General features: G+C 37.7%; 1 protein-coding gene across 1 annotated transcript; it reads right to left on the bottom strand.

The window, feature by feature from the left end:
- Positions 1 to 1,800: 1,800 nt before the first annotated feature.
- Positions 1,801 to 13,930, bottom strand: LOC134805668 (uncharacterized). Its single transcript, XM_063778930.1, has 6 exons — positions 13,424 to 13,930; positions 11,898 to 13,072; positions 2,801 to 2,860; positions 2,145 to 2,231; positions 1,980 to 2,051; positions 1,801 to 1,867 (listed from the first exon to the last, which is right to left on the bottom strand). Exons 1-6 carry the CDS (start codon positions 13,928 to 13,930, stop codon positions 1,801 to 1,803), a joined length of 1,968 nt encoding a protein of 655 aa, XP_063635000.1.

Genomic DNA, 13,930 nt, shown 5'->3' with positions numbered 1-13,930 from the left:
TATCAATACGGAATAAATTTCAAGCCTATATTCTTATCATGTGATTTTTGCATAAATTTAAATATTATCAGTCACAGTACGCCCGGGCCAGCGCCGGCAGAGGTTTAAACACGTCTCATAATGTGGTTCAAGCGAAGGCACGGACACCTAAATAGAACCGTTTTTCCCCCGAAGGGTAAAAAACGGATATTTAGGTTCCTGCCGAAGCTTGAACCACACCTAAGGGCCTTGCCGGCTTATGTGGTACTGAAGAGAAAGCAGCCGGGCGCTGGCAACCGGGCGCCATTAGTACTTGGGTAGCGCGATAGATGGCGCTACTAGTTAATGGATTCGGTTGATTAGGGCTGAGTTACAAGGGTGTTATCTCATAATGTGGTTCAAGCTTCGGCAGGAACCTAAATATCCGTTTTTTACCCTTCGGGGGAAAAACGGTTCTATTTTGCGCAACAAATTTGCGATGACTGTTGCATATATTGTTTCGAAATCAAAATGTGTATGTATTATTATATTTTTAGTACCAAATGATTTAATTTCTTGTGTGTCATTTTTGCATAAGTAAAATAAACTATAGAGTTCAAAATTGACTTTAACCGAAGTATGTGTTTGAATTGCTTCATTTATCAGGTGTCGCACTTTATTAGAAATTGATTTAAAAAAGTCTGCAGGTAACAAATTTATTTTATCATCATTTGCTATAATTTTATATGTAGCAATTCTAGATCGAAACGCAGACGATATTCTAAAAACATCTTTTATATGTTCTTCGGAAGAATTTTTTTTATGAAGATTGCTGCGCAGATGGCCAACCCATTTACGATTTTCAATAGTAATCGAGCAACTTGAACAAAATGGCATTTTGATGTATTTTATTTGAATTTATTAGACCTTGATGTGTCTATAACATATACGACTCAAAAAAAAAATAAGGGTCACTGATATTTGTATCGTCACTAAAAATATATATATATATATATATATATATATAAAATATTAAATTATGATGTGTATTTTGTTAAAAAATCGCAAAACATAACTTTCGTTATAATTTAGGTAAATATTCTAAAATAAAACTTGTTCCAAATGAAGTTATTAATTTTGTGCCCCTATTTTCATTTGATTTGTATAAAATTAGCCTTTCCACTGTGCAAATAAATTAACCTTATATTACATTATAAAAATTAACTAATTAAAATTAATTATTTTTATGTGCGTAAAACACTGATTCCGTATCATTAAACAGTTTACGAGCACTTTTGAAAAAACCTTGAAGCTTTTTCCACTCGTCTCCGTTGGCATTAATTTGGATTTTTAATGAATTTAGAGCTTTTTGCCAACGATCTTCGCGACCAACGGAAATCGCATCTGCCGTCTTATATACCTTTATTTCAACGTAAAAATCGCCGTCAAGGTGTTTCCGACGAATCACTGACCCATTGGCCACACGCGAACTCAGTACCGACGGCAGAACAACTGAAGCCTCCTTCTGTCCCGCTGTAGTTGCCTCCTCTTTTGTCAGCAGCCCGAACAAGTCGAAAGATTCATTCCACGGTGATGGCTCCTCATTTCGTTTCACAGATCTATGTAAGAAATAGTATAAAATAAATAAATTGTCCCAAAATAAAATAATGGGTTCTTGAATTGTAGTCCCAAACGACCTTCATAGCTCCATCATTTTTTTTTAATAAAAAAGTGACTAGATAAAAACTAGGTACTTAACGCCAACCAATTTTTTGAGCAACAAAATTTCTCAAGAATCGAATGAAAAATGCTGAATTTTATACTAAATATTTCAAACAATGCTTACGTTTTAGAAGTAGACGCCTTCTGTTTTTTATTGTTAGAAGCTTTCGTGTCCCCCTCCGCAGATCTGAAAAATATAAATATTAGTTAATAATAGTTCGTGATAATTTAACTACCTTTGTATATCGAAATCAGATATATTATTTTTTCATTTACATGAAACACAAAGTTTAAATCACCTTTTCTGTGCAGGAGTCTTCTGTTTCTTTCCAGTCTGCTCGTTAAAAACCTCCTTTTCCTCTGAGTCCGATCTAAAGAATAAATAATATAAGAATTAATTATCACTCATAGAAAGAATATTTTTAATAGGAAACAAATGAAATTGTAACAATAATCATAATTACCTCTGTGCAAGGTCCTTAGTCTTGGAATTCTTCTTGCTTGTCATACAGGACATGTATTCGCAGGTTGAGTCATATTCTGAGTCCGACCTGATAAAAAAACAAAATTGTTATTTAAACTACCTATATTTGCATATACTTTGCAAAAATACAGTATTCAATAATTTAAAAAGAAGTTATGTAAAACTAAATGGTTAACTTACTTACATGGTTATTAAATTATTTGCACTGGAATAGTCTTCAAATTTAATCTTGATAGTTCTTCACCTCAGGATTGTCACAACAATAATGAATTATTTAAATTAAATTATAAAAAAATTAACCTTGCCGTCAAACGCTAGGGTTGTCACAGTTATTTTAAGCCTTAACTTTACTGCATTTAGTTTTCTTATTTCATACTTCTTTTAAAGTATTTTTAATTTATAAAGACTTGTTTGAAATTTTATGAAATGGTTTAATAGTCTTTGGAAGAAAAAAAAAAATCATTTTTAAAATTAAAAAAAATCGGGCTTATTGCTAGATCGCCTGTTGTTTACCTCTAAGTTAATCAATTTTATTCTCTGTACTAGTTTATATAGAGTGTTCCGTAAAAAGTATTTGTATTGTATTGTATTGTAATAATAGGTGCTAATACTTTTGGACAAGGCTGTATAATTTACCTGTTGGTCCACTTCCCTGCTTGACCAAAATCTAGGTATAGCACGTAGATAATAACATCTCTGTAAGATCAAAATTGATGAAATATTGTGTTTAGTTTATAGTTCTAGTATTATTACGAGTTCAGTTTAACAATACAAAACCTTTTTTTTTTTAATAGAAAAACATTATGGGTTTCAAATTTATAATTATAGACACTTTTTTTTTAAATTTATTATATAGACTTCCAGTTTGCATTCACAAAGGAAAGATAGACAAACATACATTCGTAATAAATGCTTCATGTACAACCCTATTCCCACATTGCATCACACTAAAGTTTCATGTTAACAACTCGTGTAAGTAATAAGAGTCTCAATCGCGGACCGACTCAAATGCATGCTCAGCGGTATGCACACCGGCAGGTTAAAGGTTCGAAATGTAATAGAGTAGAATTCCACTCACATATAATAATATAACTTTTTTTTTTTACCTTTTACATTGAAATTAAATAGTATTCGATTTTCTTATTGTAATTTAATTAAATTAATATTATATTATAATAATATAACTTTTTTTTATTACTATTGTAATAAATTTTACTGTATAAATTCATATTAATATGTAATAATCTGTATCACTTAAAATGCAATAATCTAACTTTTTAATTCGAAAATCATCATCATCAGCAGTAGCATTATATTATCCTAAATGTCTTTATTATCAAAATAGAATAAAAATTATAAAAATATTGTTCAATTATTCTTTATATAATGTAATTTAGTTTTATACTTAATTACATAAAATATTATTTTATAGGGTAAGGTAAGCTCTACAAATTATAGAGAAATCGATGATTAAATTTTAAATAATGTTTTAAAATAAGTCTCTATTTGTTTTGTCAATTTTATTATTATTTATTTATAAAGGCTTCTAATAGTTTTTCATAAAATAATAGAGAAATGTAAGACCGTAAAGTAAATATTATATAGTTGTAATATCGACTCCATGGATCTAAACAACAATCTTTTACCGAGTAACTCAAATGCGTGCTCAGCAGACCTACAGGTTCGAAATGTAGAAGAGTAGACATTCCTCTCTCATACATTTATTTTTACTCTTTGTATTTAAATAGAAAATAATATGGTATTCGATTTTCTTTATTTTTTAATAGAACCGTTTTTCCCCCGAAGGGTAAAAAACGGATATTTAGGTTCCTGCCGAAGCTTGAACCACATTATGAGATAACACCCTTGTAACTCAGCCCTAATCAACCGAATCCATTAACTAGTAGCGCCATCTATCGCGCTACCCAAGTACTAATGGCGCCCGGTTGCCAGCGCCCGGCTGCTTTCTCTTCAGTACCACATAAGCCGGCAAGGCCCTTAGGTGTGGTTCAAGCTTCGGCAGGAACCTAAATATCCGTTTTTTACCCTTCGGGGGAAAAACGGTTCTATTTAGGTGTCCGTGCCTTCGCTTGAACCACATTATGAGACGTGTTTAAACCTCTGCCGGCGCTGGCCCGGGCGTACTGTGACTGATAATATTTAAATTTATGCAAAAATCACATGATAAGAATATAGGCTTGAAATTTATTCCGTATTGATATACTAAAGGATTGTTTACGTCAAACCTTAACTAGATTTTCCTTATTTGTAATTAACGATAGATGAGACAATTGTTAGCACTGACTGGCAACATAAGTTATACATTGTGACTGTAAAACTACTTAACTTTTTATATAAAACAAAACTGTGTGACTATTAGTTGAAAGACTGTCCCTAAAATCATAATTAAAGACATAAGTAGGTACTTGTAGGTCGTACAAATTTAAGTGTAACCACTATCTGAAGTAGTACCTCTGATGCGTGTAACGTGAACCTCATCGAGTGAGTTTTACATTAAACCCGTCCAAACTACCTGATGCTTTCTTTACAATAGCCCACTAGGTGATAAAAAGGTTTTGTTATATGATGTAATGATATTACTACTACTTATCTACTGCTTAACACAAATTTAACACTGCCGGCCCATCCACTGTTTAAAATTTTTGCAACTAATTGTAAAAGCTTGGGTACTCTCTGATTTATTGTATTTTCCAACAATTTAATGTAAATTGGTAAGTTGCATCATAGGCCAGATGTAATGTAATATGACTTTTAATGTGGACAAATAACCAAATGTTTGTATAGGTACCCACTACAATACGATATTGACATTATTTAGATATTAATACATAGTTATTGACTAGGTATACCAGGTTTATTTGTTAATGGGCTATCATTACATAAGGACAACATATTCCGTAAATGTGTTAAAAATTATAAACATGATGTTCTTATTTGTGGAAGCAATTGAGATTTATTTCGAATCAAGTACTCCTCTGCCTGAAAGTAGCGTCAGAAAGTGAAGAAGAAAATACAACACTTCATGATTTAATGTATGCGTTACTAACTAGTAACAACTCTCAACAACCTAGCAGTAGTTTCAACTGAGGCGATAATACATCCTTCCTTACAGATTAGTTTTCGGTGAGGGTTGCTTTAAAAACAACCATATTAATAGTAAGCCATGAATAGATATTAATTCTTGTATGAAATGGTAGGCTCCTACCTATTTTAAGTGTCAATTATGCTGCTAAATTTACTACTCCCCACAGATAACTGAAAACTTGCCAATTAGGCTGGTCCCGGGTCAACCAAGCTTATATTATATGCTTGTCAGTCATGCAAGCGAATGTAACGAATGAACAGAATCACTGACATGCACGAAGGTGACAATCGTATGGAGGCGATGATTATGAATTTAAAGTGATGCTGACAACTCCAGTTGTTGTGGATGGCATCTCACCATGATGTTGTGCGTAGACTGAAGATCCGTCTACCAAGTAGGATATTTTAGGAGATTTTTTAATCTTTAAATAATTCCAATGCCTTTACCTATAATTTTTAGGCTAATTATAATAAAGGCTTGTAATTGTAGGTTGTTTAATGTTCACTCTTTCTGGTGGCAAGCTGATTCCCAAACTGAAGATTTTTTGGTTCGCGCGCTGGTAATGGATTGTGCTTTATTGTTAGACTTAGCACGATTTGTGAGTTTTTAATGCTTTCGTATACATACGATCTTCTAATAAGAGTGTAAAAACCTCTTGACTAACGATGAAAGACTCTTCGAGTATGAGTAGAGGAGGTGGACCTATCCACTTTAAATTGTAGTGCAACCTTTTCAAACCAATCGCGGAACTTTCGTAACACCCAGACAAGTTAAAACATTATTATTATTTGTATATGGTCCGAACCAGTAAGTTCTTCGCATTATACCATTGCAGTGGCACAAACCACGGGTGTCTCATGATGTCATATAATCTCAAGTGCTGCGTCAGCACCTGCGCGCGCGGACGATGCTGTGGCACAATTCCTGTCGAACCTTAACACGTGTAGACGCGTTCATTACCAAATATTAATTTCATTACTTAATTTGTTCATTTGAAGCCCCAATCCGCATAAGCCAGCGTGGGGACTATAGCCCAAGCCCTCTCGCGAGTGAGAAGAGGCCTGTGCCCAGTAGTGGGACGTATATAGGCTGAATTATTATTATTAATAATTTGTAGGTACTTTTGATTAGAAATTTAGCAATACAAGGACGTTGTATGTTGTTTATTGGCTTTTGTGCAATCAAGTTGTGTATCATTTGATGATCTTGAGGGAACCCTAGGGTTAATTAGGCATCATGATGCCCACAAATAAACAATTATTTGATGATCTAGGCCTTTCTGCGACATATTATATTTATGTCACTACCTTGACGTAATCATAGAATAAATAATAGTATGTACTATTACGACAGATTATGACCGCAAGGTGGCGCAAGCGCGAGCAGGCGTCCATTCCATAGCGGTGCGTGGCAACTACTAGTGCTAGACACCAAAATTGGTGTGGGCCGCATGTACTTGTAGCGACGCGACGAAATCGCGGAGTGAGCTACGCCTGACGTAACGTTGATATATGTCTACTGACATCTCATATTTACTGTATTTAATGATATAAGCATATTATCATGAATATATAAATATATGAATTGTAGTTGTCTTCACAACTAATGCTGTAATTCGATTAGCAGCGCATCTGCCCTATAACCAAGACACGATGATTTTGTAGGGTACTACACCTGGAACTCTAATTGATTGCATTGACGATGACGTTTCCAATTACATGCCCTACGATACCTGTTACAACAGTATGCTGTAAACTCTGGGCTACTACCTTTCAGCTAAGCTTATCGTACTTAGATCTGGCAATGACAGCTGAACTAGTGTTGATTTTCAGAGTAAATTGCAGGCTCTATTTAACCGGCGAACATATTTGTAGTCATGTGTCAGTACTGGGATCATATTTCGCTTAGAACTTGCATTTTTCCTGAACCACCGTATGTTGTTATTCTTTTATAAAATCACGTGAGTACTTCCTTATCTGCAAAGGAAACCTCTCCTCTGGAAATCGAAAGAAGGATATTTCTGATCCGTATTCTTTCAGAATCCGGTATCTGCTATCGGTGACTGCCTGCAATTATTTTCTACACATTACGCATGTGTGTACGTTTACGTACGTTGTACGTTTGTATGTACGTTGGCTTGCCCCGCAGTCCACGTGGTTTCAAAGTTTCTGAAGTGACTTCATTTTAATTTGTCTATTTGAAGAAATTAAACAATCATCGTTTAGATGTAAAGTCGTGGACCGTGGCTATTGGTTCGACAGCTTAGTTCCCTTAGGCGGCTTCACCTCTAATTCAATTCGCGATTTTTCGAAACAGAATCAGTAACCCCACTCTAACTAAACTACCGAAAAATCTTTTCATAATTTCTTTATTTATTTACATAACTTGAAAAGGCGCTTCATCTTCTACATAGGCATAACATTTACCACTGAAGAAACTGATGTTTCACCTATTGAACAATCATGGGTAACTATGCGGATTGCCATACTAAATTAATATTTTACTAGTTGGTCCTTTTAGACATTTTGTGAAAGCACCTCCTACAAATACCGTCTGTTTCCGATAGTTATATTACCAGTAAGAGTTCATTTCCTTTGAAATTGAACTATGTAACGTTTATGGTCAACGTTTTATGATGCATGATTGTTATACCAACGGCAGGTCGATTGACAACCCGCTGCTTAGATAATCTTCCGAAGTGGATCTTGTTACTTACAGCATTTGAACCTAATTTCACAAGTTTCTACCTGACTGATGTGAATAGAGCACTAATTACATTATAAATGCCTTTGTCAGTTCGGTCTGTCGGACGGAATGCGATGGAAGGAACTTGCTGTTTTCTACGTGTTACTCTTAGTCTCTGTTTCACAGCTACATACATAGTAGACGATTTAAAGTAAGTAAAAGGTTTCTCTTTGTAACAGGCCGCAATTTTTTAGCTAATGATCAATATTTAGAGTGTAGACAGGAGATGCTTCAGTATTCCCAAACACACTATCAACCTGACTAGTCATTCATCATTCAAAAGAGGGATTTAGTGCGAAGATTTTTCACTAATATACTTATATGAGTATCATAAACTCTATTCTTTTCAGGTTTAGAGCCGCAATAAAGAGATATCTCTTGTTAGCCTATTACTGAGCCGTAAATGAATTGGCATTATACTTGTATTGGTATTCCTATTCAGAAGAGAGAATTTTAGTTTTCTTTCCTTCTTTAAGGCTAACGTCAATTTTCTTGCCTCCCCCTCTCTCTTTTTGGTATAGGATCTAGTTGGGCAATACTTAACACAAGGTTTTTCACTTTGTACTTTTCCCTTTTCACAGTTTCTTAACTGCTATTTTTCATGGCCAGTTAGTCATACAGTTAGGATCCTCAGAATGTATATTTTTGGTTTGTTTGGTATCTCACGGCAATTGTTTGTTATCGACCCAGACCAACATTTGTACACGACCAAGACGGAAACCTTCCTTTTTCGTGGCCGGTTGAGACAATTACTATAACTGCATTTCGTTATCAATTTCGCGCCAAACCCGCTAATAGAAATTGTGCTGCTCGTCGTTCTAAAAGGTGACACACCATTTGGTTGGCTACAATGATGATGACGCCCACTAACTAAGTCGTGCATTGGTTCATGACCATGCAGATCTTAAATGCGAGGCCCACAGCTGACATACATGCAGACATCGAACGATAAAGCGACCAATAAGACGTCCACTACCGTATTAATGGTAGACCATGAGACAACGGTTTTTGTTTAACAAGACAACGTCATTTCAATGTCATTTCAGAGGACGATGCGATATCGTCTCATAGGACGACGCATTAATGTCTCACGATACGACAAAATGTAGTCTTATGGAACAATGCAATGTAGTCCTATGGGACGCAATATCCTCTCACGGGACGATACCACAGGATGGCGCAATGTCTTCTCACACGATGACGTAACTCATCGAGATGCCTGTCGTATCACAGGATGACGCCTTATCGTTTTACAGGACGACGCCTGATGTCCCACAGGACGATGTCATGTCATCTCACGGGACTACGATATGTCGCAACGACGCTTGTCGTCCAACGGGACGACGCCGTGTGCCATTTATACCCGTTGGTATTCTTTTTATGGTGATGGCTATAAGAGCTCACTTAGTCTCATCGCTGGGCCACGGGCACTGAGCGGAATGTCACAAGGTCTTTTAACGAGACGATGCTCGTCGTCTTACAAGACGCTGCCATGTCGTCTGTCAGGACAATACCATGTCGTCTGTCAGGACGATACCACGGGACGACGCCATGTCGTCTCACGGGACGACGCCTTGTCGTCTCCCGGGACGACGCCTTGTCGTCTCACGGGACGACGCCTCGTCGTCTCACGGGTCGACACCATGTCGTCTCACGGGACGACACCATGTCATTTCACGGGACGACGCTTGTCGTCTCACGGGACGACGCCATGTCGTCTCACGGGACGACGCTTGTTGTCCCAAGGACGAGGCCATGAGGCGTAAGTACCCGTGTACTTTTTGTGACGGTGCCTGTAGGAAGGTCACTGCGTCTCGTCGCTGGGCCATGGGCACCGAGCGGAATGTCGCGAAGTCGGAGATTTTCAAAATATTTTTACCAATTTAAATTTCTTGATCTTTTTAAACTTGCTTTGTAAACGTGTTGCTTGGCTGAGTTACAAAAGCGTACTGAAGAGAAAGCAGCCGGGCGCTGGCAACCGGGCGCCATTAGTACTTGGGTAGCGCGATAGATGGCGCTACTAGTTAATGGATTCGGTTGATTAGGGCTGAGTTACAAGGGTGTTATCTCATAATGTGGTTCAAGCGAAGGCACGGACACCTAAATAAATATGTTTTATTGCTAAAATAATCTGATTTAATTTTTTTAAATTCGAAAATGATAATTATCGTCTTATCATTTATATAATATGTTTATATTTATAATATAATAAAATCAAATTATAATGAGTGTAATCTACCATTGTAATTTGATTTTGTTTTATATTTCATTACATAAAAAAATATCTTCAAATCACAGAGAAATTAATTTTATAATTTGATATAGTGTTTGTTTTAAGTTTGTCTTTTAAATAGTGTTTTGTAGTAAATTCTTATCTATTTGTTGAAAACCTCTCTTTTTTCAAAAATTAAAGAAATATAAGTCTGTAAAAATATATACATATAATTGTAACGTCGACTCCATGGATCTAAACAACAATCCTTTATTGACGTCATACATAAATTAATTGAGTTTACCAATCAGAAGCTCTGTCCTACATCGCGCTTTTAAAGTTTTTGCAACTAACTGCATATATACATTTTTCAATTATGATTTGTCGGAGATCCCGCTGCTGTCAACCGGAGCTAGCTGGGTGATCCTAGCACACAAGTTTCTGCCGGGGACTACCTCCCTGGGACTTGCGTCTTGACATGAAGGCTGGCCACCTTTGTGTTGAGCTGTGCTATTAACCAAACATGCAATCGAACGAACAGGAGAATCCATCACTATGCCGGTTGATAGTGTAAGGAGGACCCTAAGCAAAGTACGTCAAACGCGGCTTTCTGCCGGGGACCGCCTCCCTGGGAGCTGCATCATGTCATGAGATTGGCCAACTCTATGATGTGTTGTACTTTATCACACACGGCAATCTAAAGTCTAATTTGTACTATAGACTGAAGAATGCTGTCAGATCCTCTGCCAGGGCTCATACGCCTTGGGGGTCTACGTGTTCACAGGGACTGATCAGCTCTGTGACATGGTGTGTTTTGTTGCTTTTAACAATTGGTAAGTCTTATTTAGAAATTAAGTTCAGTAAAAAAAAAAAAATATCAATATCAAGATTTGTAATAATCACGTTTTATGATCATAGATTATTCTGATTCGGCTGTAATGCGTATTATCTAAGCATGTGACGTTTGTTTTCGTCAAAGTAAAGAGTGTTTTTGTTAAGTAACGTTAAAAATTGATAAGTGTAATTGAGAAATTAATTTCAGTAAGTAATAAATACATCAATTGAGATTTTATAAATAAAAATTATTTACACAGATCATACTGATTCGATTGTAAAGCGTATTCTGATTTAGTTTCTAAGCGTTTGACGTTTGGTTTAGACAAACCATGTTAAGGCATTACAATTATAAAATATTTAATGTCAACGTTTAGGTTTTAAGCCTTCAGTACAACCTGTGTCCTTAAGGCTCATACCCTAGTCCAACAGAGGACTGATGTACCTTACATCCTGTACTTCGATTAAATATTTAAGTTTAAATGCTTTGACATTTTGTGTCTGTAAACTGCTACTTGACTTAAACATTCCTTATTTAAAACAATTTAAACGCGAATCGAGATCTCTAGGTGTCTAAGGGCAAACTGTTAAATCTTTCGTGGTGTATATTGGATATTTTAGATCATTTAACCCTTTCTTGCCTTAACGAGACAGAAACCAAGCTGTTTATAAGACCACTTTCAACAAAAACTTTCGTAAAACGCATAGAGCGAACGCAGTGAGCGGCCAAATGCGGTTACACGAAAGTTTTTGTTGAAAGTGATCTTATGAACAGCTTGGTTTCTGTCTCGTTAAGGCAGGAAAGGGTTAAATGATCTAGAATGCCCAATATACACCTACTGCGGGATAACTCATCGATCTCGCCCAACCGGTTCGCTTCGAACGTTTTATATGAGCGCGTATTGTTACGCACCCAGTGCAAGACAGTCGAACTGTCGCACCAAAAGTAACGCCGCTCGGGAACTATCTTGTGCTCCTTACCTATCGTATTAGCCAGCCTTGCGGCTAATAGTGCAGCTTGTAACTCGGCCTTAGGTACTGTCAATGGCTTTACAGGCATAACCTTACATTTACTGGCAATAAAGGCAACTTTAATACTACCATTTATCTGCCAACGCCAATAAGCTACAGTACACATAGCCCGAGTACTACTATCACAAAAAACATGCAATTGTAAGTTGTTATAACCTACCTTTGCCGTGCGCGTAGCGCTTGTAGCTCCTGCTACGGATTCGTAGGCCTTCGTAGCGCATGACGTAGGCGCACCGTTGCCAGGCGCGTACGTCGATAACGGCAACGTCGCGCTCGGGGTACCAGCAGATGCTGCGCTCCGGTGATCTGCTGTCTCGCTTACTCGCACAGATGGAGACTCGGCATCTCCGTGGCTGTGATTGCGAACAGCTGATTGATAGCACCTTGGTATACGTATGTCGCTAATTACCTTAAGTAGGTCAATCCATTTTCGCCACTTGTTGTAAATAGCATCCGGAATGTAATCATTCCAGTCTATATTTAACCGCCAGGTATCCTGCAGCATTATTCGACCCTGAATGGTAAAAGGAGATAAGAATCCTAAAATGTCGAAAATAGACATTATTACCCTAAGCATAAGACGCTTTGTAGGACGCTCATCACCGTTGACAATACTTTCGGGAATCCGTTTTAATGATAAGTCGAATGTCAACTTATCATCGGCTGGGTACCATATTAGCCCGAGAGTACGCTCACCTTGTTGCTGCTGATCGACTTTAAAGTCTTTAAACCTTACGGCCGCTGTCCCTAAGGTTTGATTTGGCAGACTATTTAAAACTGAGACACTGTTGCTAGTCCAGTTTCTCATCTCGAAACCGCCCGCACTGTGAATAAAATTTATATTTCTTACCATTTTGATGGCCGAGGCTTCGTCTGCAAAACTGTCTATGTAGTCATCTACGTAATGCGAGTTACATATCGCATCGACAGCTTCTGGCATAGTTGACTCGAACCGTCGCGCGTTCAAGTTTTTTATAAACTGACTAACAAATGGACTGCAATTAGCCCCAAACGGAAGTGATGTCATTACATACGTTTTTAATTCGTCAGTAGGCTCGTCCCTCCATAGGAACCTTAAAGCGTGTTGATCTTCGGCCCGAATCTTGATCCTTAAAAACATATCTTTGATGTCACCTGTTACTCGAATCTTGTTTTCCCTAAAGCGTAACATAATACCAAATAGCGATGACAACAAATCGGGACCTGTTAATAAGAAATCGTTTAAACATAAGCCATTTACCTTATTTGCTGAGTCGAAGACCAAGCGCAGACGCTTTTTGTTGACGTTGTCTACTCCAAAATGAGCGAGATACCATTTTTTGGGTCTCACCTGAGTATCTGACAGTTCAGATGCGTAATCATTTTGAAGTAAGTGAGCCACGCGCTCCCGATACCTTTCAGCAAAACCAGAGTCTTTAGTCATTTTCTTTTCGATACCTTTCATCCTTTTAAGAGCGCTAGGATACGAGTCAGGCATGGATGGGTGGTCCTCCTTCCAGGGCAGGCCGACGTGCCAGCGGCCGGCGCGCAGCTCAGCGGACTGCTGCAGCTGCACCACCGCGCGCGCGTCCTGCGCATTCTGCCGCGGCGCGCACGTCACGCCCAACGTGTCCAACTTGAATGACAGGCGGACCTCCTCGTGGATCTGCCTTAACAGATCGAGACCCTCTGAGGTATCCGTCGTGTGCTCCGACTCTGAAATAAAAAGGTTAGACTCGACCTGCGTGGGCGGGCGGACACCCTGCGGCACGTACACCTTCCCATGAGCGCACCAACCCAAGGGAGTGAGGCTAGCATAACCCTCGTTATTTTTACCCTCTCTAACTTGTAAAGGCAT

Source organism: Cydia splendana, unplaced genomic scaffold (genome assembly GCF_910591565.1).
Source record: "Cydia splendana unplaced genomic scaffold, ilCydSple1.2 scaffold_48_ctg1, whole genome shotgun sequence".
In the NCBI taxonomy this organism is placed as follows: Eukaryota; Metazoa; Arthropoda; class Insecta; order Lepidoptera; family Tortricidae; genus Cydia; species Cydia splendana.
The sequence above is the reverse complement of the archived record's forward strand: the minus strand, read 5'-3'. Positions and strand labels throughout refer to the sequence as shown.

What these genes read in the sequence shown, in the direction of transcription:
- LOC134805668 (XM_063778930.1), bottom strand. Translation starts at nt 13,930, where the DNA reads ATGCCTTTACAAGTTAGAGAGGGTAAAAATAACGAGGGTTATGCTAGC. An exon ending in CTGAACTGTCAGATACTCAG is followed by an intron (nt 13,073 to 13,423) that starts GTGAGACCCAAA and finishes TTTGTTAGTCAG; the next exon opens with TTTATAAAAAACTTGAACGC. An exon ending in GCAGGGAAGTGGACCAACAG is followed by an intron (nt 2,232 to 2,800) that starts GTAAATTATACA and finishes TTTTTTTATCAG; the next exon opens with GTCGGACTCAGAATATGACT.